The 21,066-nt window shown below is 41.3% G+C and overlaps 1 protein-coding gene across 1 annotated transcript in view; it reads left to right on the forward strand.

Annotated features, from left to right (window-relative positions):
* Window positions 1-8,720, forward strand: part of SLC35B4 (solute carrier family 35 member B4) — a 38,974-nt gene extending 30,254 nt beyond the window's left edge. Inside the window, exons 8-10 of the mRNA XM_058724238.1 lie at window positions 1,248-1,323; window positions 4,935-5,010; window positions 5,859-8,720. Of these exons, the coding sequence (XP_058580221.1) occupies window positions 1,248-1,323; window positions 4,935-5,010; window positions 5,859-6,105 (399 nt within the window). The 3' untranslated portion in view covers window positions 6,106-8,720. The remainder of the gene's footprint in view (window positions 1-1,247; window positions 1,324-4,934; window positions 5,011-5,858) is intronic.
* Window positions 8,721-21,066: the final 12,346 nt, after the last annotated feature.

Consider the following 21,066-nt stretch of genomic DNA (forward strand, 5'->3'; position numbering starts at 1 on the left):
CATTTCAAATGAAATACACGTTTTTCTGATGTCGTTGAAGGATCAAGTACTTTTAATAGGCTACTAATGGTGTATTCTGAGCCACAGTTCTCTATAGGAGACGATTGTGCTCAGTCGGCGTGAACCTCGTGTGTCTGCTAGCCAGGAACGACCCCCGGGGATGAAGAACCTTCACGAACCCCCAGGTCCCTGTAGGTGAAGTCAAATTAAAAGCAATATGGAAACTTGGAACAGGAAAACGAGTCCCAAAACAACATGCCAGGGAGGATGTCTGCAGCCAGGCAGGCATTTGGCAGTGGGGGGGTGGGAGGTGCGGAGTCCCTCCCAGTGGCTGTCTTCCCTTGATGGAGAGTTTCATTAGCAAATTCTGTGTGCTTCCACTTTTTTGTTGTAAAACTGCTGAGCGAGAGCCACCTCCTCTAACTATCCTCTTCCTCCGGCGTCTCTCCTGTGGAGATAACATCCAGAGCACAGCCCCTCACGTCCTGGCTGGTAGGGACGCCTTCAGGGTCCGTATTCAGAGATTCCTTCACCGCCAGCTTTCTGTACTAAAGTTGCAGACCATCAATTTGAGATACTTAATGGGAGCTGGAGTATGTGTCTGGGAATTTAAAAAATAAGGAACAATCCGTCTGGGTCACACCTTTGTTTTAGAACAGTACTTGGCACAGAGTAACTGCCTGTAATGTTAGCTCTGATTCCTTATCGTGGCGGGTTATTGTCAGGCTCGTTCATTCATCTGTGCCGACCTGTTGTGTCTTCTTCAACCCCTTTTTATTCTTGTCTTCATTTTATTTTCCCTGACCTCATATAGTCCTCAAATCTCTTTTTCCCTCGAGTTTCCTAAACTCCCTGAAATTTGCCTTTGCTTTATAACTTTTAAATCCTTGTATTTGCTCAGCCATTTTCAAAAGTAGCAAAATACAGCAAATCCTGTGGGCAAGATGACTGGGAGTTAATTTCCCTTTTGTTGAGGGAAGGATGCCGGCTCCGTTTTTTTGTTTAGTGCGTGATGATCATCTGATTCTGTTCCATAAGGGCAAGAGCTGTAGTTTGGGGTTGACAGCACGCCATTCAGGGTCACGTGGGCGGAAGCACTGGATACAAATATTTAATTTAGCGAGTCTAAATTCCTTTTCTTGACACTGCTTGTCAAACACCTTGTAAAACTTAGTCACTGTAAAGCCGCTCTAAATGTTCTGTGATGTGTTTGCATTTCAATTTACATGATGTCTTCCTTCCCACAGCACGCCCTTCCCCTCCCGGGTTTCATCTTCCTGGCTTCTGACATTTGTGACCATGCGGTTCTGTTCAATAAGTCTGGTGAGTGTGGGCATCTCCGGGAGAATTACCTGACAGTTTCTGGGATCATCTCTCAGTTTTCCTATTGACTTGACCACCACTTCTTTTCACGGTCTTATCCAAATCCCTGCCCTGTTCGAAACCCTCCCTGTTCCGCCTTCCGGGAATATAGTGCTGTTAATGAGCAGTTGCGGCAGCAAAAGCTTTTACGGGTGCTTCTCAGTTATTTGCCAACGAAGTTAGAGAACTGCCTTCAGATTTTCTAAGTGTCTTCATCCTCACCACAGAACGCTTTGGAATTTGTGTGTTTGCATTTGCATGTGGCACGTTTGGTGTTTTGAGGATGCAAAGACATAGCAATAACACACTGCAGGGGTGGGACCACGAGAAGCCGGGCAGCAGTCCAGCTCTGTGTTCCCGCACATCTTTTTTTCGGCTGGCGAAGGCGGACCTGCTCACAGACCCAGTCCTAGCCTAGCCACCTAGGAGCAAGGGGAAGCAAAAACCACGAGGGGGCTTTTTTCCAAGGTACAGGGTAGGTAGGCAGCAGGAATAAGCACAATTAGTTCAAATGTCTGCAGGGTAAGTTAGCTCTTCCTTGTTAAAGTGGCGAGTTAATAAACTAGCTATAAATTGCCAACTGACTTGAAAGAAATTACTTATCTGACATGAATATCTACTAAAAGACATGGCGTTATACAGACAAATGAACACACAGGAACAGATACACGTTTGTAGAATTAAGGCTTTACGTGGCTCGTACCTAAAATGGTGAGGACATTTTGTAGAATGGCAGTGTGTGCTCTGTAAAACTTGTTTGCCCTCTGAAGTCTGAACATGCATATTGTGAGGTTGTGACTGTGACTGCTTTCTGTTTGAGTTTGCTGTGTTTGCCTGTCCCATTTGCCCACAAAAAAAATGTGTAACGAAGGTAGTGTGTTAAAGTTTCTAAGGCTCTGAATTACTCCATTTCTGATTTTGGGGTTTTTTTTTTTTTGGAGATTTCATTGACATGTAGCCATTTTTGTCACAATGATTTTTAAGGTCCCTTGAGAGTCCCCACACAGCAAAGGGCTATTAAAATAAACATCAGATTCCTTGGGATTTATTTGATTTCGTTCCTAGAGCGCTCTTCTAAAAGTCACAGGGATGGGTATTTATATAAAATCTCTTTTAGAATCTGCCTTCAGCTCATACCTGCGTTAAATATATGCTTCTTTCTCTTGCTTGCTTTGAAGTTGTCTCAGATGAACCTGTTATCCTTGAATTTGCTAAGAGAACTAAAAATCCACCTAAATATTTTAAGTCCTACGGATTGATTCTTTTCCCAGCAAACCGATACAGTGGATCTCTGAAGTTATTAAACAGTAATAATACTTGTTAACTTTCTTTTCATTTCAGTACATGCTAAGTGTTTCAAAGACAGTAGAATGCCAGATTATGGGGATTTCCCACTAGTCCAGACATACAGTTATAGCGAATTATCTTTACATACATGGCTTTTTATTTTTTTGCAAAAGAAAAGTAACGTTCATTTACTAACCAGGTTTCAATATCACTGTTCGAATTTCCCAAGTTATTCTGTATAATTCAGACCCCACAAACAATTGAGCAATTTCAAAAAAGTGATGAAGGGGCACCTGGGTGGCTCACTTGGTTAAGCCTCTGATTCCGGATTACAGCTCAGGTCATGATCGCACGGTTCGTGAGTTCAAGTCCCACATCGGGCTCCATGCTGACAGTGCGGAGCCTGCTTGGGATTTTCTCTCTGCCTTTCTCTCTCTGCCCCGCCTCCCTTGCTGTGTCTCTCAAAATGAATAAATAAAAACTGAAATATCTTAAGCTACAAAATTGGAAACTTAAAAATCTCTTTGATCGTGATTATTTTGTTTCCTCCCAAATATTTACTGTGCAAGCCTTGATTATATAAAACTAATATGAGAACATATTTAAGAGAAGAAGAGTTACCATTCCATTGCCTGACACGTCAGCTAATTTCATTTTCCCGGTTTCCTTCGAGATACTGTTTATGTATATTCTTGCATAGTTGTCATCCTAGCATGGATATAGTTTTATACTTGCTTTTTCACTTTCCTTCTTTATATGACTGCATATAATCTTCATGATTTTTTTAATTTTAATTTTTTAATGCCTTATTTAAAGTTCCTTTGCCATACATAGCCATTGCTCTAAGATTGTCCATTTAGATTGATTCAGTGTTTTATCATAAATAGTACTGTCATCAATGGAGAACTATTTTTTATCTTTTGAATTAGTGAGGATTAATTCCTAAGAATGCATATAAATACTTTATTGCCCCTTAAGAATTATGAAATTGATTTTTTTTTACAAAAATGCACCAATTGCTACTGCCAGCCGAGGCTGCTGGTTCCACTGCCACCATTCCAGATTAGGATTTCATCATTTTTTTTTTTTTTTGACGTTTATTTATTATTGAGAGACAGAGAGACACAGAGCGTGAGCAGGGGAGGGGCAGAGAGAGAGGGAGACACAGAATCCGAAGCAGGCTCCAGGCTCTGAGCTGTCAGCACCAGAGCCCGATGCAGGGCTCGAACTCACAAACCATGAGATCATGACTTGAGCCAAAGTCGGTCGCCCAACCGACTGAGCCACCCAGGCGCCCCTCATCATTTTTTTTTTAATGGTTATTTGTTTTGAGAGAGAGAGTGAGCACGTGCATGCAAGCGAGCACAGGCAGAGAGGGAGAGAGAGAATCCCAAGTAGGCTCCACACTCAGTGCAGAGCCTGACGCAGGTCTCCATCCCACGACCCTGAGATCGTGACCTGAGCTGAAGTTAAGCGTCGGACACTTTAACCCACTGAGACACCCAGGCACCCAGGATTTTACAAATTTTTAATCGCTGTTTTAATAAATATAAAATGGTAGAGCCTTTTTTAATTTAGAATTCTCTCATCACTAGTAGGATTGAATATATTTTCAGATGGCATTTAGTTACTAGTTGTCTTTATTCTTTTTTTTTTTCATTTTTAAAAATATTTATTTATTTTTGAGAGACAGAATGCGAATGGGTTGGGGGCAGAGAGAGAGGGAGACACAGAATCCGAAGCAGGCTCCAGGCTACAAGCTGTCAGCACAGAGCCCAACGCGGGGCTTGAACTCACAAAGCTGGGAGATCATGACCTGAGCCGAAGTCAGACGCTCAACCGACTGAGCCACCCAGGAGCCCCTAGTTGTCTTTATTTTGTGTTAATTGTCAGCTGAGACCATGTCATTTTTCACTGCTCTGTACTTGAGTCTTTCTTTGTAAAGTGGGGTCCTATTCAGGTGAATGATAGAGAGCTTATTTTACAATTAAAATTAATGATAACTTGATGCTTAAGGTTCTCTCTCCCCCTTCCCCTCTTGTTCACTCGCATGCTCGCTTGCTCTCAAATAAAAAATAAATTATAATTTAAGAAACCATTGTAATGACTCTTGAGACTGGTGTAGCCTGGAATCAGGGCAAGTGAAATGGTGTACGATCCAAATCTCTTTGCTAGGGGAGTAACGTTGCTGTCTCTATTATGTTCAGTCTGTATCACTTTGTCCAAAAAGATGAAGACTTACGCTGTCCTAAATGTATGACTGTATCCCCTTTTAATCTTTGCAGAATTGTATCAAGTTCCCTTCATTGGTGTGACAGTGCCCATCATGTGGTTCTACCTCCTCATGAATGTCATCACTCAGTATCCTTTGCACCCCTCTGCCATACCCTCCTCTTAGGTCAAAGTAACACAGAGAAGGTTTGTATTCCTAATGGTGCGGTGACCTGAGTTTCGCGTCTGCCTTGATCTGTACTGCAGGAGACAGAGATTCCCATCCAGCCTGGGCTTTGGGGAACGGCCAGAGAGTTGGTAGTGCTGCAGGAGGTCAGCAGGTCACTGGGCACATAAAGGAATTGCTGTGGGTGGTGTGGAGAAATCCGTGGATAATTCAGTATTGGTATGTGACAAGAATGCTCTGTGGTTTCTCCTGGAGTTTTTCAGCAGCCTCGGACATTTCACCAGCTGCCACAGAATTCTGCCCGAAATTTCAAACTAATTAGAGCCTCATTTTGTAAATCGCTCTCTTGAACGACCTTAAGTACACTATAAAAACCTTTAAGTCTTTGGAACAATGAAACAGATGGAGCTCGATCTCATTCCTCTGATGTCACCTCGGAGATTTGCCCGCGGAGTTCCTTTTGGGACGAGTGGGTCGACGGGCTGAGGACCAGGTCCTATGAAGTAGGTTTGCTGACCTTTCCTGAAAGTGTTACCTCCTGTCACTACGGGGGAGGGGACCCTCACTGTAAGCAGTGGGAAGAATTCAGAACAAGAATTCAGGCCTTCGGGCAGTTTCAAGCTAGGGTCCACCAACGAATGGCAGGACATTCATTCTGCAGGATATTCTACCAGGGAGGAGACTCAGAGCAGCCATCACCCATCCCCGCATTTTCTGGTTCTTAGAATATGAGCATTTAAACCATGCCAGAAGGTTCTCCCTGGGGTTCTCTTGGCAGTCTACAGAAAACCACCTTAACCCACCACTCCAGGTACGTGTGCATCCGGGGTGTCTTTATCCTCACCACAGAATGTGCCTCCCTTACCGTCACCCTTGTCGTGACTCTGCGCAAGTTTGTCAGCCTCATCGTTTCCATCTTGTACTTCCAGAACCCTTTCACTCTGTGGCACTGGCTGGGTACCTTGTTTGTCTTCGTTGGGACCCTAATGTACACAGAGGTGTGGAACAACCTAGGGACCACAAAAAGCCAGCTTCAGAAGGAGGACAAGAAGAACTGAGGTCAGCCTGGAACAGAGAGACCGGTGTCCAAATGGGCCAGGGTCTGGTGAAGGTCTGGCCACCGTTTCGCTTTTGTTAAAGCTGAAGTATTGAACCAGCCATGTACCAGAGAATCCTCAGAACGAGGGACACCTCGGATTTCTTACCGCTATGGACACCAACGTTTGTGGACTCCGAATGGAAACCCCGCAACCCTGAAATAGAAATAAGAACAGTTGTCCACTATTGAACAGCCAGTTGGGTTGTTACTTGTTTACCGGAATATTTAGTACTGTTACTTGTTTATTGAATTCTGAGTCCTCAGAGCTTCTAGTTTTATATCCGTGGTCTCGGGCAAGATTATCTCTTGTTGCTATTCTGATGGTTCTCTGCCATATAGTCATTATCATCCTGTGGCCTTGTCCCTTTTTTTTTTTTTTTTTTTTGGTCACCTTTCCCCTCTCCCCTCCCCCCCCCCCCCAACCCCAGCAGCACTTTCAGCCAATCAGACGCTCCGGGGATCATCATCAGGAACAACTGAGTGGCCAGGTGAACGGAGACACCAAGGACGTTGGCCTGGGAAGGAAACAGTCGTCCTGTGAGCTGAGCCCTGGTAACGCTGGAGCAGGACTGATGGGAATCCTTTCCCACAGCTTTTTTTTTTTTTCCCCCCTATGCAAAAGTCTTCTATTTTCTGTGCTTGAAACAAACCTGCAGCATATCTCTATGGCACAAAGTTAATAAGAAAGAAAGGTCGTGTATGAATTGGGAGAGACGTTCTCCCTCAGTCTTCTACATGAACCCCGTTAGCTCAGAGATGCGATGGTGACGCCACGATGGCGGGGAGAAGCTGGCCCTCATCGGCACCGAGAGAGCCACAGCTAAATGTTCGAAAGGCTTCTTCACCAGAGAGATGCAGCCCTGCCGGTCAGTCTGATAAGAGTCCTGGTCCGTCAGGCTAAGGAGTAGACTGATACGTGGTGGGTGTGGGTTGTGGTGTATAAGTCAGGTCAAATCACAACTAAAATGAAAAGTTTTTTGGTTTTTTTTTTTCCTATGAGGTATCTTAATGTTCTTGATGGATAATTTGCGCGGGCTTGGGAGGTCGTGTGTTTTACTCCGTGTGGAAACCTGCCCCTCTTTGGCTGATCACGTCGGAGGTGTAGTTTTCCTCCCTGGGAAACTTTGGAGAAAGAGGAACAATGTGAATGTAGAGTGTAGGGGTGTGTGCGCACTCGTGTAGCTTGTGTGATAATATTGGAGGAGAGAAGAGCGTGAAAATGTGTTCTTTTATTTTCTTGTTCTTCACTCAGCCCCAGACCTTCATTAACCTCCCACAAGCACATGCTTTTCTTTTTTGCACACAAAGGCCTCTCATGTTTTTCTGGACGCAGATTGTGGTCTTAAATTGCGACGTGGCTCTCCGGGTCCCCGTGGCTCACTCTGTGGTGTGTCGTGTTTCCTTCTCTTTCTGCATCTTTTGTCTGAGGGGGTCTAAGTGTTCTAGAACCTTTGGGTCGCTCTGGGGAAGTAACGTAAGTTGCCTCGCTCGTTCCATAACGTGGATATTGTTCCTCCATCTAAGTCACAGGGTTTTCAGACTGATTTGTCGTTCTGGACATGGACAACTTTCTAGTGCTGATAGTGATTTATTCTAAAAGATGGTGAATTTGGTATGAACCCATTTATAGAACCAAAAGGCATTTTCTTTGAAATACGTAGAGCTCCTCAGACTGGTGGTGCTATGAATAGTATCTGTTAAATATCCTCTTAAAAACAAAAATAAAAGCTACTTTTGTAAAAAAAAAAAAAAAAAATCACTTAATAGAAGAACCTGCCCCTGGGGGCTGTTGGATTGGAATGTGTCTGGAGTCTTAACAGGCTAGAACCTTACCTAACTTAGTGTCCTTTTTATGTCGATGAAAATTTGTAGTAATCGAAATGTATTGGTGTCCCCAGAGAGCATTTAACTGAGTCTATTAGCTTTTAGATTCTGGTTTTACGGAGTATATGTTCCTCTCAGATGAATACCTCCGCTGGTTTTATTAACCAGAGGTTATATGTGGACAGATTAGTGCACTCACACAATAAAATAGAACACATAACAGAATGTCTCAAATGCCCTGTGAGTTGATTTTTCTGTCTAGTGGCCGGAATGTAAGAAATAGATGTCTAATGGACACTAGTTAATACTTTCATTAGAAACTTATTTTTTGGGGGGGGGGGGACCATTTATTTCCATTAGATAACTGGCTTTTCATTCCAGGTTGAAATTAATTTCAACTTGTATTAAAGGGGCAAATGAACCATTTTGTAGAAAACCGGACCCATGTAACCAGAAGAGATTGTCTATTAAATGCTTCTCTTCTTTCTCTGGGTCAAGACTATGTAACTTTGTACCCCATAGATAGTTTGTTTACAAAAGAGATTTGGTGTTTAAGAGCAAAGATCAAATAGGACGACACTAGCGAGAAAGTATCGTGTGCGTGCGTGTACCCGTTTTAACGCCTTGACTGGTATCGTAAAGTAACAGGAGAAAACGGTAGATATTTGAATTATATTAATATAGTGTCTCCGTAGCCTTTACCACAATTCTGTTGTCACATTATAAATGCTGTCTTTTTCACTTTTCATTGATTTACTTTTGATCCTGTATTTTCCTTTTCATCCAACAAAAGCAATCATTAATGCTTGATAGAAACGTGCAAGTTTTAAAGTACTAGGACATATCTCGTCTTTCCCCCTTCTTCCTGCGCAGTTACCCTAAATGAAATGCTACAGTACTGTATTCTTCTTTTAAAGGTTCTAATATCTTGGGGTCATTTCTTGAGCACCTTTGCTCCCCTCTGCCCTATTTTTTTTCCTCTCCTCAGCACCACCTCCAGTTTCTTCACTGCAGCTTGTGTTCACGTGTGTAGTTTTCTCCTGAGCAACACCTACAATCTCGTATGTTTAGGCCTCTATTCTTGGGGGCCTCTCAGATGTTTTTGTGGGTTTTTACAAGGTATTTGTGTAGCACGTATTTAGCAGCATTGATGCTTGGAGTGTGAGAATATCTGGCCCCTATGTGAGTATATGTATAGCTAAGTATGAACATAAGGGTTAATGTAAAAATGTTTATATATTTTGTTACCTCAAGCTGGGGCTGAGAATCTTAACTACCATTCCCTTCTATGTTTGGAAGATAATTTTGCTTGCTCTTTTCACCCACCTTGAGCTGACTTTATTGAACAGTGCCAAACGCCTATGAGGGTGTGGGCAGGGGGGTGGAAAACCTCAGGAATTATTCAAAGCCCATGAGTTAGCTGTGGGCCTGCTCATGGGTGGACCAGTTGGCATGTTAGCGTGAAGGGGAGGAAGAAATTTTCCTCTGTCCAAGGTTCTTCCTGCTGGACTCGAAAATAAATTTACATGAGACAGATTAAAAGGAGAAAAAAAAAATCAGTTTTATTTTGTGCACACAGTACCCATAATGAAACTGACACCCAAACGAAAGACTAAAGCAGGCACTTAAAAATACATACATTTTAGACAGTAAATCTGTCAGGAATTGATAGGAAAAGAAAATGAATGGGAGCATTAGTAAGGTTTCGGGCTGCAGTTGTAGATTAGTAAAAATGTAAGCAAGTTTATTTCTGCAGATTTGTTTTTTATTAACATTTATTATTTTTGAGAGAGAGTGACAGAGGGAGCAGAGAGAGAGGGAGACACAGAATCCGAGGCAGGCTCCAGGCTCTGAGCCGTCAGCACAGAGCTCGATGCGAGGCTTAAACCCATAAACCACAAGATCATGACCTGAGCCAAAGTCAGATGCTCAGCCAGCAGCCACCCAGGCACCCCTCTTGGTTTGTCGTTTGGGGCACCTGTGTGGCTCAGTTGGTTAAGCATTCGACTCTTGATTTCAGCTCAGGTCATGGCCTCACAGTTCATGAGTTTGAGCCCTGCGTCGGGCTCCGTGCTGACAGTGTGGAGTCTCCTTGAGATTCTCTTACCCCTCTCTCTTTCAAAGTAAATAAACTTTAAAATAAAGATGTAATTTTAGTTCTTAGAGCAGGGAGGGTACCTTTCATGTGAGAGATTTATTTTCTTTCAAAAGGGCAGAGGAGGGTCTGAGTGTCCTTGCACTGGCTATTTACCACATAGCTTCAATTCAAAATGATCAGTATGCCATTGTGGGACATTAAGGGGGGGGCCTGTCCTTGGCCCCTACATTTCCCTCCTCTGAAACTTTCCAGGAAGTTTCACACATTAAAAGTTGAGTTGGGGGCACCTGGGTGGCTCATTTGGTTAAGCATCCAACTCTTGACTTCAGCTCAGGTCATGATCTCATGGTCGTGAGATCAAACTCTGCCCTGGGCACAGAGCCTGCTCTAGATTCTCTCCCTCAGCCCCTCCCCTGCTCGCACTCTCTCTCTCTCTCTCAAAAAAATAAAAGTTGACCTGGTAGTTTGTTCTGTCTCCATGAACCAGTTTCTGAGTTCTTGAGAAGAGGTCAGTTTAAACTCATTTCAGGAGGTGGTGATGTGTTCTCAAAGTCCACTGGTTCAAATCAGGTAATGAAAATCCATTTCTGTGGAAACAAAAGCAATGATTAATGATTGGATCAAATTATAAACCAGTTTCTGGGGGTAGCCAGTCAAGTGAATTTCTAAATTTTTTTTTTTTTCTCAACATTTTTTATTTATTTTTGGGACAGAGAGAGACAGAGCATGAACGGGGGAGGGGCAGAGAGAGAGGGAGACACAGAATCGGAAACAGGCTCCAGGCTCCGAGCCATCAGCCCAGAGCCTGACGCGGGGCTCGAACTCACGGACCGCGAGATCGTGACCGCCAGTCAAGTGAATTTCTAGATGGAAGGCAGTGACAATCTGGCATATATTCTTGGTTTGTAGTTTGAGTGTCAGAGCAACAGACATGGAAAATGTCTACATATGAGCTGTTGTGATTTCTGTGAAGTTTACATTAAGTTGTTTATATTCAGTTTGCAGGGCTTCAGGAAAAAGGGCAGTTTTATCAGATTATTCCAAGTACAAAAGATGGGCAAAAACCCAAAATGTTGGTTTGGAGAGTTGTAGCCAGGCATCGGAAAAAACCAGAAGACATCAGGATCTCATTCAGTTTATAATGAAATGTATTAGAATATAATATTCACAAAGGTATGTTATTAAAACAGTTTTTACAATCACACTCCTTTTTACCAAAGACCGCTAATTTGTTTGCCAAGGAAGTCTAGTTTTTATTTACATAAGTACATCAAGAATAGCGATTGATTGTATAGGCTGTTTTCAGACTGAACTTTAACAGCCTCTCAAGGTCTAAAGCCAAGCCAGATACGTGCCACAGACTTCGCCTGTAACACATGCAGATTGGGCTAATTTCTTCTCAAGGTGCAGGTTCTTGCACCTGCCGAGAAGTGACCTTCTCTGTTCACCTGGTAAGTCTGATGGGAACCCTGTAAGCAAGGTGTCAAGCTATCTTTCCAAGGGGCTCTATTGGTTCCATAAGGCCAATCATAGTTGCTTAAGCGGTCTGGTTAGATCTGAGTTGATGCATGTTTCCTTCAACTATGACATTCCAGTCAAAGCCTTGGTAATATAACCAGTGTTTCTAATTGTGTCCTGGTACTCTTACTATTGAACTTGTACAGATGAATGCACAGTAAAACCTTGGGTTGCGAGCATAATTCATTCCGGAAACATGCTTGAAATCCAAAGCACTCCTATATCAGAGCGAATTTCAAGAAGCATTGGCTCAGTTGTGATCATGTGACATTAGGTGTCACATACCACTCCTCATCACTCATTTATCAAGTTAAAATTTGTAAGAAATGTTTGCTTGTCTTGCAGAACAAGTTACTCGCAATCCAGGGTTTTACTATATTATGAAAATGTAAGAACACAGTTTTTTTTGACTTCTGAAGGGATCAGGGAAAAAAAGATAAAATATGCCTTTGTGAAACAAAACATTTATCAAATTGCTGTAAGTTATAGTTATCTTAAGAGAAAAAATTTCTTTTAATCTGGAAAAACAAATCATTAAAAAAAAAATCAAAGTTTCAACAAACGAAAATCCTAAAAATTATAATCCTCAGTTCATTCAGTCCCATGTTACTCTTGTTTTGCTTACATCTAGTTCTTCTATTAGTTCTGGAAATCCTTACCCAGTTCAGTTGTGTGATCTTAATGTTATCAGAAACCTGTACTCAGATTTCTTTCCATGAGTATCAGTGCAGGTGAAACACATTTGCAGGAAGCTTTGTAACCACATCTAAGTTATAGGTGTTGTAAATGACAAAAGACTTAAAAACGCCCATAGCTAAAGATCTGATTAGTGTTCATTACGATGCAGTTGACAGGGAAATTTGGTTACTTCTTTGACACACATTTCAAGATAATAGGACATAACCTGATTTCTAGGAGTTTCATACAGTTTTTATTATCTGGCTACATAAATATAATCTGAGAGGGTTTAGTATCACTCATTTGACAGTGTTTCCCATGTAACTCAACAAGATTAATTAGTGTAATCTCTTTTTTTATATAAGGAAACCAAATGTTTTGAAATATGCCATGGGCCCTCTGGAATATTTTCGTCAGATTGTGATGAAAAGACTTTGTAGAATTTAATTGGGGGAAGTTTGTACATTTTATTAAATAGGATCACAGATCATTATGAACTATCTAACCAAAGTGACAATAAAAGGTTTTAAAGGCAGATATAGAAGGTTACCTAATTGTGAGCAAAACTTGTCTCTTTTAATACTGATGACTCAGTTTTCCTGAACGCTTGTTTTTAACGTGTCTTTTTGAGAGAGGGAGAGAAGCAGACTCCAGGCTCTGAGCTGTTAGCATAGGACCCAACACGGGGCTCAAACTCACAAACCATGAGATCATGATCTGAGCCAAGGTCACATGCTCAACTGACTAAGGCACCCCTATAAACGAAACTTTTTAATGTTAAAACTTATTCTTAAATTTATTCTAGTCTTAGCCATTACTGGCCATATATAAAATTCTTTTCTGTAAACCTATAAACTAAGTTTTCCTTCAACAAAAATGTATTTCCACCACATACCATTTTCTTATTGAAAACAATTTCCTGGGGCGCCTGGGTGCTCAGTCGGTTGGGCGGCCGACTTCGGCTCAGGTCATGATCTCGCGGTCCGTGAGTTCGAGCCCCGCGTCGGGCTCTGTGCTGACAGCTCAGAGCCTGGAGCCTGTTTCAGATTCTGTGTCTCCCTCTCGCTGACCCTCCCCTGTTCATGCTCTGTCTCTCTCTGTCTCAAAAATAAATAAAACGTTAAAAAAAAAAAATTAAAAAAAAAGAAAACAATTTCCTTGTACACAGAATTGTTTCCCTTATTTTGCGTAGCTTTAACTCACTAATTTGGATTCTTAGAAACTTTAATTTCTAGTGGAAACAAAATAGTGAGTGAAGTTTGTGAAGTAGGAAAACCTTGATCTCACCTTCTGCATGGACACGGTGAATCTATCTCTACATATATAGCAGTTCCTCCTGGAGAACCGAGGGCGGACTAGACACCTTCTGCACAACAGGTTGGAGGGAACACCTAGAGAACAGCAAAAAGAGGTAGGGATTGGGGTTTCCAGTTATTATCGTGTCTAACAGTGTAAACTGCAGTGGGGAGGGATAAAATTGAGGGCCTGTGAGCAGATTTACCTGTTTTGGGATACAGATAAGCCATGGTTTAAAAGGGCAACTATAATATAAGGGAACTAGCTCTCCACCAAGCAGTAGGGGGCCTGCCACTGTTTACACTCCTCCATTTTGAGGGTGTAGATGGGATCCAGGCTCCCTGGCTGGCCTGCTGTTTCAGTGAGTCCCCACCCCCAGCACATGCTGGGTAGACCTGGACAGCACTGACTACAGCTCCAGCTGTATCAACAAGGGCAGAACACCCTGGGCATGCTCCAGATGACTGCCTGGGCACCCCTTGTAGGTACTGCTGTGGGGCTTTCTACCTGGGCTTGCCAGAGTGCCCTCTGCAGAGCCCTGGCACCCCTAGTCCACACCTGCTACAGTGCCAGCCAAAATGGCCAGGCACATAGTCTATACTGGACATCCTTACACAAGGCAATTTCTTCAAGTTGAGAAAAGTAGCAGCTCTTCTACCTAATTCATAGAAATAAACACAAACAAAATGAGGAATGTGCTCTAAATGAAAGCCCAAAACTTCAGAAAAAGAACTAAATGAAATTGGAGATAAAGAAATGATTAGAAAATTGCTCAGTGGACTAGACAGAAAAGAACCAATCAGAGTGGAAGAATACAGTAACAAATGAAAAAGCAGCAAGTTAGAGAACGTTAAGAAAAAAATTCCCAGACAAAAGGTAAAGGAGTTTATCACCACTAAATTGGCCTTACAAGAAATGTTAGAGGGACTTCTTTAAGTGTAAAAGACCATAATTAGAAGAAAATTATGAAAGGGAAAGCATTTCACAAGTAAAAGCAAATATACAGTGATAGTATATCAATCACTTATAAAGCTAGTAGGCTTAAAAGACAAAAGTAGTAAAATCAATTATATCTAAGTTAAATTATATCTAGGGACTCACAAAAAGATGTAAAATACGACGACATATACATAAAACATGGAGGGGGTGTAAAATGTGTTTGAACCTCAGCAACAATCAACTCAATACAGACTTAGGTACTTAGGACATTATGTATGAGCCTCATGGTAACCACAAACTGAAACCTATAATAGATACACACAAAAAAGGAAGCCAAGCATAACACTAATCATCAATCACAAGGAAACAGAAGAACTACATCCAGAAAACAATGAACAAAATGGCAGTAAGTGCATACCTGTTAATAATTACCTTAAATATAAATGCTCCAACCAAAAGACACAGGATGGCAGAATGGATAAGACAACAAGACCCATCTAGATGCTGCCTACAAGAGACTGAATTCAGACCACTTACAGACTGAAAGTGAAGGGATGGAAGAAGATACTCCATACAAATGAAAGGGTAGGGGGGGGGGAATGAGATAGCAATATTTAGAGAAAACGGACTTTAAAACAAAGACTGTAACAAGAGACAAAGGCATTATATAATGATAAAGGGATCAATCCAATAAGAGGATATGACATTTATAAATATCTATTCACCCACCACAGGAGCACCTAAATAAAGCAAATATTAACAGACCTGAGGGAGGAAATTGACAATAATACGAGTAGGGGACTTCAATATCCCAATTACAGCAATAGAGCATCCAGACAGAAAATCAATCAGGAAAAGTGGCTTTGAATGACCCATTAGACCAGATGGACTTTACACATATGTACAGAACATTCCATCCCAAAACACCAGAATACACATTCTTTTTAAGTACACATAGAACATTCTCCAGAATAGAGCATGCTAGACCACCAAACAAGTCTCAATAAATTTAAGGTGACTAAATCATATCAAGCATCTTTTCTGACTGAAACCGTATGAAACTAGAAATTACAAGAATGGCAAAGAACCTAAGAACATGGAGCCTAAACATGTTACTAACTGATGGGTCAATCAATGAAGAAATCAAAATTGAAATTAAAAAATGTAGACAAATGAAAATGAAAACACAACAGTCCAGAATCTTTAGGATACAGTGAAAACACTTCTATAAGGGAAATTTATAGCATTAGAAGCTTACCTCAAGAAACAAAAATTTCAAATAATCTAACTTAACACCTGAAGGAACTAGAAAAAGAACATTAACAAAGCCCAAAGTTACAATGAAGGAAACAGTAAAGGTCATAATGGGAATAAGTGAAATTGAGACTAAAAAGATAAAAAAAAGATCAAGGAAACCAAGAGATGGCTCTTTGAAAACATAAATATAACTGATAAACCTTTAGCCACATTCATCATAAAATCAGAAATGAAGTAACAAATGACATCACAAAATTACAAAAGATTGTAAGAGGCTACAAAAAATCTATGCCACAAATTGGACAATCTAGAAGAAATGGATAAACTCCTAGAAGTATACAGTCTTCCAAAAGTGAATTAGGAAGACATAGAAAATCTGAACAGACCAATTACTAGTCATGAAATTGAGTGGGTGATCAAAAAATTCTCAAAAGTCCAGGAACTGATGGCTTCACCGATGAATTCTGCCAAACATTTAAAGAGTTAAGGCTAGTTCTCAAACTACTCCAAAAAATATCAGAGGAAAGAAAGCTTCCAAATTTATCTATCTATCTATCTATCTATTTATTTATTTATGTTTATTTATTTTTGAGACAGCATGAACGGGGGAGGGTCAGAGAGAGGGAGACACAGAATCCGAAACAGGCTCCAGGCTCTGAGCTGTCAGCACAGAGCCTGACGCGGGGCTTGAACTCACGGACCGTGAAATCATGACCTGAGCTGAAGTTGGCCACTTAACTGACTGAGCCACCCAGGCGCCCCATCTTCCGAATTTATTTTACAAGGCCAGCATTACCCTGATACCATCAAAGATGCTACAAGAAAACTGCAGGCAAATATCCCTGATAAACATAGATTCAAAAATCCTCAACAAAGGGGGCACCTGATGGCTCAGTCTGTTGAAATGTCCAACTCTTGATTTCAGCTCACATCAGGATCCTGGGGTTGTGGGACTGGGCGCTGCATCAGGCTCTATGTGAGCATGGAGCCGGCTTAACATTCTCTCTGCCCCTCTCCCCAGCTCGCACACTCTCGCTCTCTAAAAAAACCAACCTCAAAAAATATTAAACTAAATTCAGTTAATTAAGAGAATCATTCATGATCAACTGGAATTTATTCCAGGATGCAAGTATGGTTCAATATCTGCAAATCAGGCAATATGTGATAAACCATATTGACAAAATGAAGGATAAAAACCATATGACCATCTCAAGACATAAAAAAGCATTTGACAAGATTTAACAAAGTGGGTTTAGAGGAAACCTAGCTCAACATAACAAAAGCCATTATGACAAACATAACTAACATTATACCCAGTATTGGGGCACCTGGCTGGCTCAGTGGGTTAATCATCTGACTTCGGCTCAGGTCATGATCTCTCAGTTCATGAGTTCAAGCCCCCCCCATTGGGCTGTCTGCTGTCAGCAGAGAGCCCACTTCGGATCCTCTGACCCACCCCCTGCCCCTCAAAAATAAACTAAAAAAATAATGAGGAAAAGCTTTCAGCTAACAGCTTTTCCTCTAAGGTCAGAAACAAGACAAGGGTAGTTATCTACTCTAACCACTTTTACTCAACATAGTACTGAAAGTCCTAGCCATAGCAGTCAGACAAAAAGAAATAAAAGGCATCCAAATTTGTAAGGAAGAAGTAAAACTTTATTTGTAGATGACACAATACTATATATAGAAAACCCTGGGGCACCTGGGTGACTCAGTCGGTTTAAGCGTCTGACTGTTGATTTTGGTTCAGGTCATGATCTCTCTGTGAGATCGAGCCCCGCATCAGGCTCTGTGCTGACAGTGTGGAGCTTGCTGGGGATTACCTCTCTCTCTTTGCCCCTCCCCTGCTCATGCTAGTGCTCTCTCTCTCTCAAAATAAATTAACTTAAAAAAAAAAAAAGACTCCATCAAAAATTCAGTAATGTCTCGGTATATAAAATATACAGAAATCTTTCATTTCTGTACACTAATAGTGAAATAGAGAAACTAAAACAATCCCATTTACAATTGTACCAGAAGGAGTAAAATACCTAGGAATAAGCTTAACCAAGGAGGTGAGAGATTGGTACTCTGAAAACTACAAAATATTGATCAAAATACTAAAGATGCTACAAACAAGTGGAAAGATATTCCATGCTCATGGAATGGAAGAACCAGATTGGTTAAAATGTCCATACTACCCAAAGCAATATACTGACTTAATGCAATCTTTATGAAAATACCAATAGCATTTTTCACAAAACTAGAACAAATAATAAAATTTGTATGGATCCACATCAGACCCTGAATAGCCAAAGCAATCTTGAGAAAGAACAATGTTAGTGGTATCACAATCTCAGATTTTAAGATATACTACAAAGCTGTAGTAATCAAAACAGTATGATACTGACACAAAAAGAAACACATAGATCACTGGAACACAATAGAGAGCCCAGGAATAAACCCATGCTAATATGGTAAGTTAACTTACAACAGGAGGCAAGGATATACCATGGGGAAATGACAGTCTCTTCAATAAATGGTGTTGGGAAAACTGGATAGGTACATGCAAAAGAATGAAACTGAACACTTTCTTACACTATACACAAAAACAAACTCAAAATGGTGTGAAAACCTAAATATGAGACCAGAAATAGCAAAACTCCTTAAAACATGGGCAGTAATCTCTTGGATGTTGGCCTTAGCAACATTTTTCTAGGTATCTCTCTTCAGGCAAGGGAAACAAAAACAAAATTAAACTATTGGACTATACCAAAATGAAAAGCTTGTGTACAGCCAAGGAAACCATCAACATAAAAAAGTCAACCCATTGAATGGGAAAAGATATTTGCAACTGATATACCCGGTTAAGGATTAGTACACAAAATAAATAAAGAGCATATTATACAACTTTACATCCCCCCCCCCAATAATCTGATTAAGAAATGGGAAGAGAACTTGAATAAACATGTTTTCCAAAGAAGACATTCAGATGGCCAACAGACACATGAAAGGATGCTCAACATCACTCATCATCAGGAAAATACAAATCAGAACTGCAAGGAAAGATCATCTCACACCTGCCAGAATGACTAGAATCAAAAAGACAAGAAATAACAAGTGTTGGTGAGGATGAGGAGAAAACGGAGCCCTTGTACCCTGTTGGGAATGTAAATTGGTGCAGCCACTGTGGAAAACAGAATAGAGCTTCCTCAAGTTTGGTAATTCCTTTTTATGATGACACAAAAGACACAAAGGAAAATAGTGACAGTCTCTTAGAGGAAATGGATTAGTAAAGCCTAAAGTATCCCACCAACAGTAGCTAAGCCCAAGGAACCAGTTCCACAATATTTTCTCCTGCTAATCTAAATTCAGAAAGAGAAAGATCCTCACCATTCTCACTCCACTGAACTGTAGACAGATTCTGGGAGGCGGATATGGTAAGAAGTCTTACCTTCTGCCAGATTTATGTCAGATGTCCCAAGATCTCAAAGCTGCAGAGTCTGCAGCAAGTGTCCAGTGAAAGTGTATCATTGCCAACTGAAGAGGAGGAAGACATTTTCCTCTGTCCAAGGTTCTTCTGCTGGACTAAGAATTAAGTTCATATGAGACAGATTAAAAGAAGAAAACCACCAGCATTTTATTTTGTGCACACAGAGAGACCCACTAATGAAACTGAGACTTCAAGATATGAGCAAGGCAGGCAGTTTTTATACATTTCAGACAAAGAATGTCTGTGAGAAATTGACAGGTCAAAAAAAACGTATTTGGGAGTTTTAGTATGGAATCCTAGGTGGAATTTGGGCTGAAGATTGGTCAAAAAGTAAAAAGGTTTGTTTCTACAGTTTTCTTTGCTACAAAGTGCCTATCTCTGATGATAAGGCTATCTCTAAAAAGACATTCTTAGTGCAGGGAGGGTACCTCTCATATGGGAGATTTAGTTTCTGCTTTCAGGGGGACTGAGGAGGGTCTGAGTGCCCTTGCACTGACTGTTTTCCAAGGACCTTCAATTCAAGATGATTAGTATACCATTGTGGTCAGTATATTATGGGTGGCCGGCCCTTGGACACTGCAGGGGAATGCGGCGAAGACCTGAGCAGACACACACACACTGAGAAGATCCTGATCATAGAGGTCCGAAATCAAGATCCTACATTTATTGTAGTTTGTTTCTTTTTGGCTTGCAGTCAATACAGTTATGACTAATTCTGCCCTTAGAGAAACAAAGCATTTTGGTCTCAATAGCTTTATTCTGGAAAATGTGAGATCTTATCGATGACAGTACATTCTTAGATTGAAACAACTGTAAATGTAGATAAAATCTATTAGTTTATTATTACTGATTGAAGTGACATTTCAAAACGAGTATAAAGGGACGCCTGGCTGGCTCAGTTAGAGAAGCATGCAACTCTTGATCTTGGGGAACGTGAGTTTGAGCCTGATGTTGGGTGTAGAGAGTACTTCAAAATTTTTAAAAATCTGGGCTGCTGGGTGGCTCAGTCGGTTAAGCGCCGGCTTCGGCTCAGGTCACGATCTCACAGTTCATGAGTTCAAGCCCTGCATCAGGCTCTGTGCTGACACTTCCCCTGCTCATGCTCGTGCTGTCTCTCCGTCTCTTTAAAAAATAAACATTTAAAAAAAATTTCTTTTTAAATGTTTATTTATTTTTGAGACAGAGAGAGAGCATGAACGGGGGAGGGGCAGAGAGAGAGGGAGACACAGAATCGGAAGCAGGCTCCAGGCTCCGAGCCATCAGCCCAGAGCCCGACGCGGGGCTCGAACTCACGGACCGCGAAATCATGACCTGACCTGAAGTCGGAGGCTTAACCGACTGAGCCACCCAGGCGCCCCTAAAAAAATTTTTTTAAATAAAAATCTTTAAGACAAAACAAGTATAAACAATATTTGTAAGTAAAAGTCATAAGCATTGGGATATATTCAGTACGTACCAAGCTAGGGTGGAGACTTTGTAGGGTGCTCCTTCTAGCATCTTCCTCCCAGTAGACACTACAGAGAAGGGAGGAACCAGGGATCACATCTTTTCCGGTTCTGTAGTGCCAGCCCCAGTCCAGTGTTTGACTTGCATTCAGAGAATAAATGAATGCTTGCCAAGATTTCTTATTCCATCACATTTCTGAGAAACCATCTGTTGGTTCCTGATACCTGTTCCCACTCTTCATTAGCTGGTTGGAAGAAAGCAAATGAGAGGAAAAACCTTTCTAAGATTTCTACCATTTCTAAGGAGTGGAGGACATACCCGAGGGAGTGTTGATGGCCTGGGGGTAATCAGGCTGGGGAAGAACATTCTGTATTTAGCACCTTGGGTCATTT

This window comes from Neofelis nebulosa, chromosome 4 (assembly GCF_028018385.1).
Source record: "Neofelis nebulosa isolate mNeoNeb1 chromosome 4, mNeoNeb1.pri, whole genome shotgun sequence".
Taxonomy (NCBI): domain Eukaryota; kingdom Metazoa; phylum Chordata; class Mammalia; order Carnivora; family Felidae; genus Neofelis; species Neofelis nebulosa.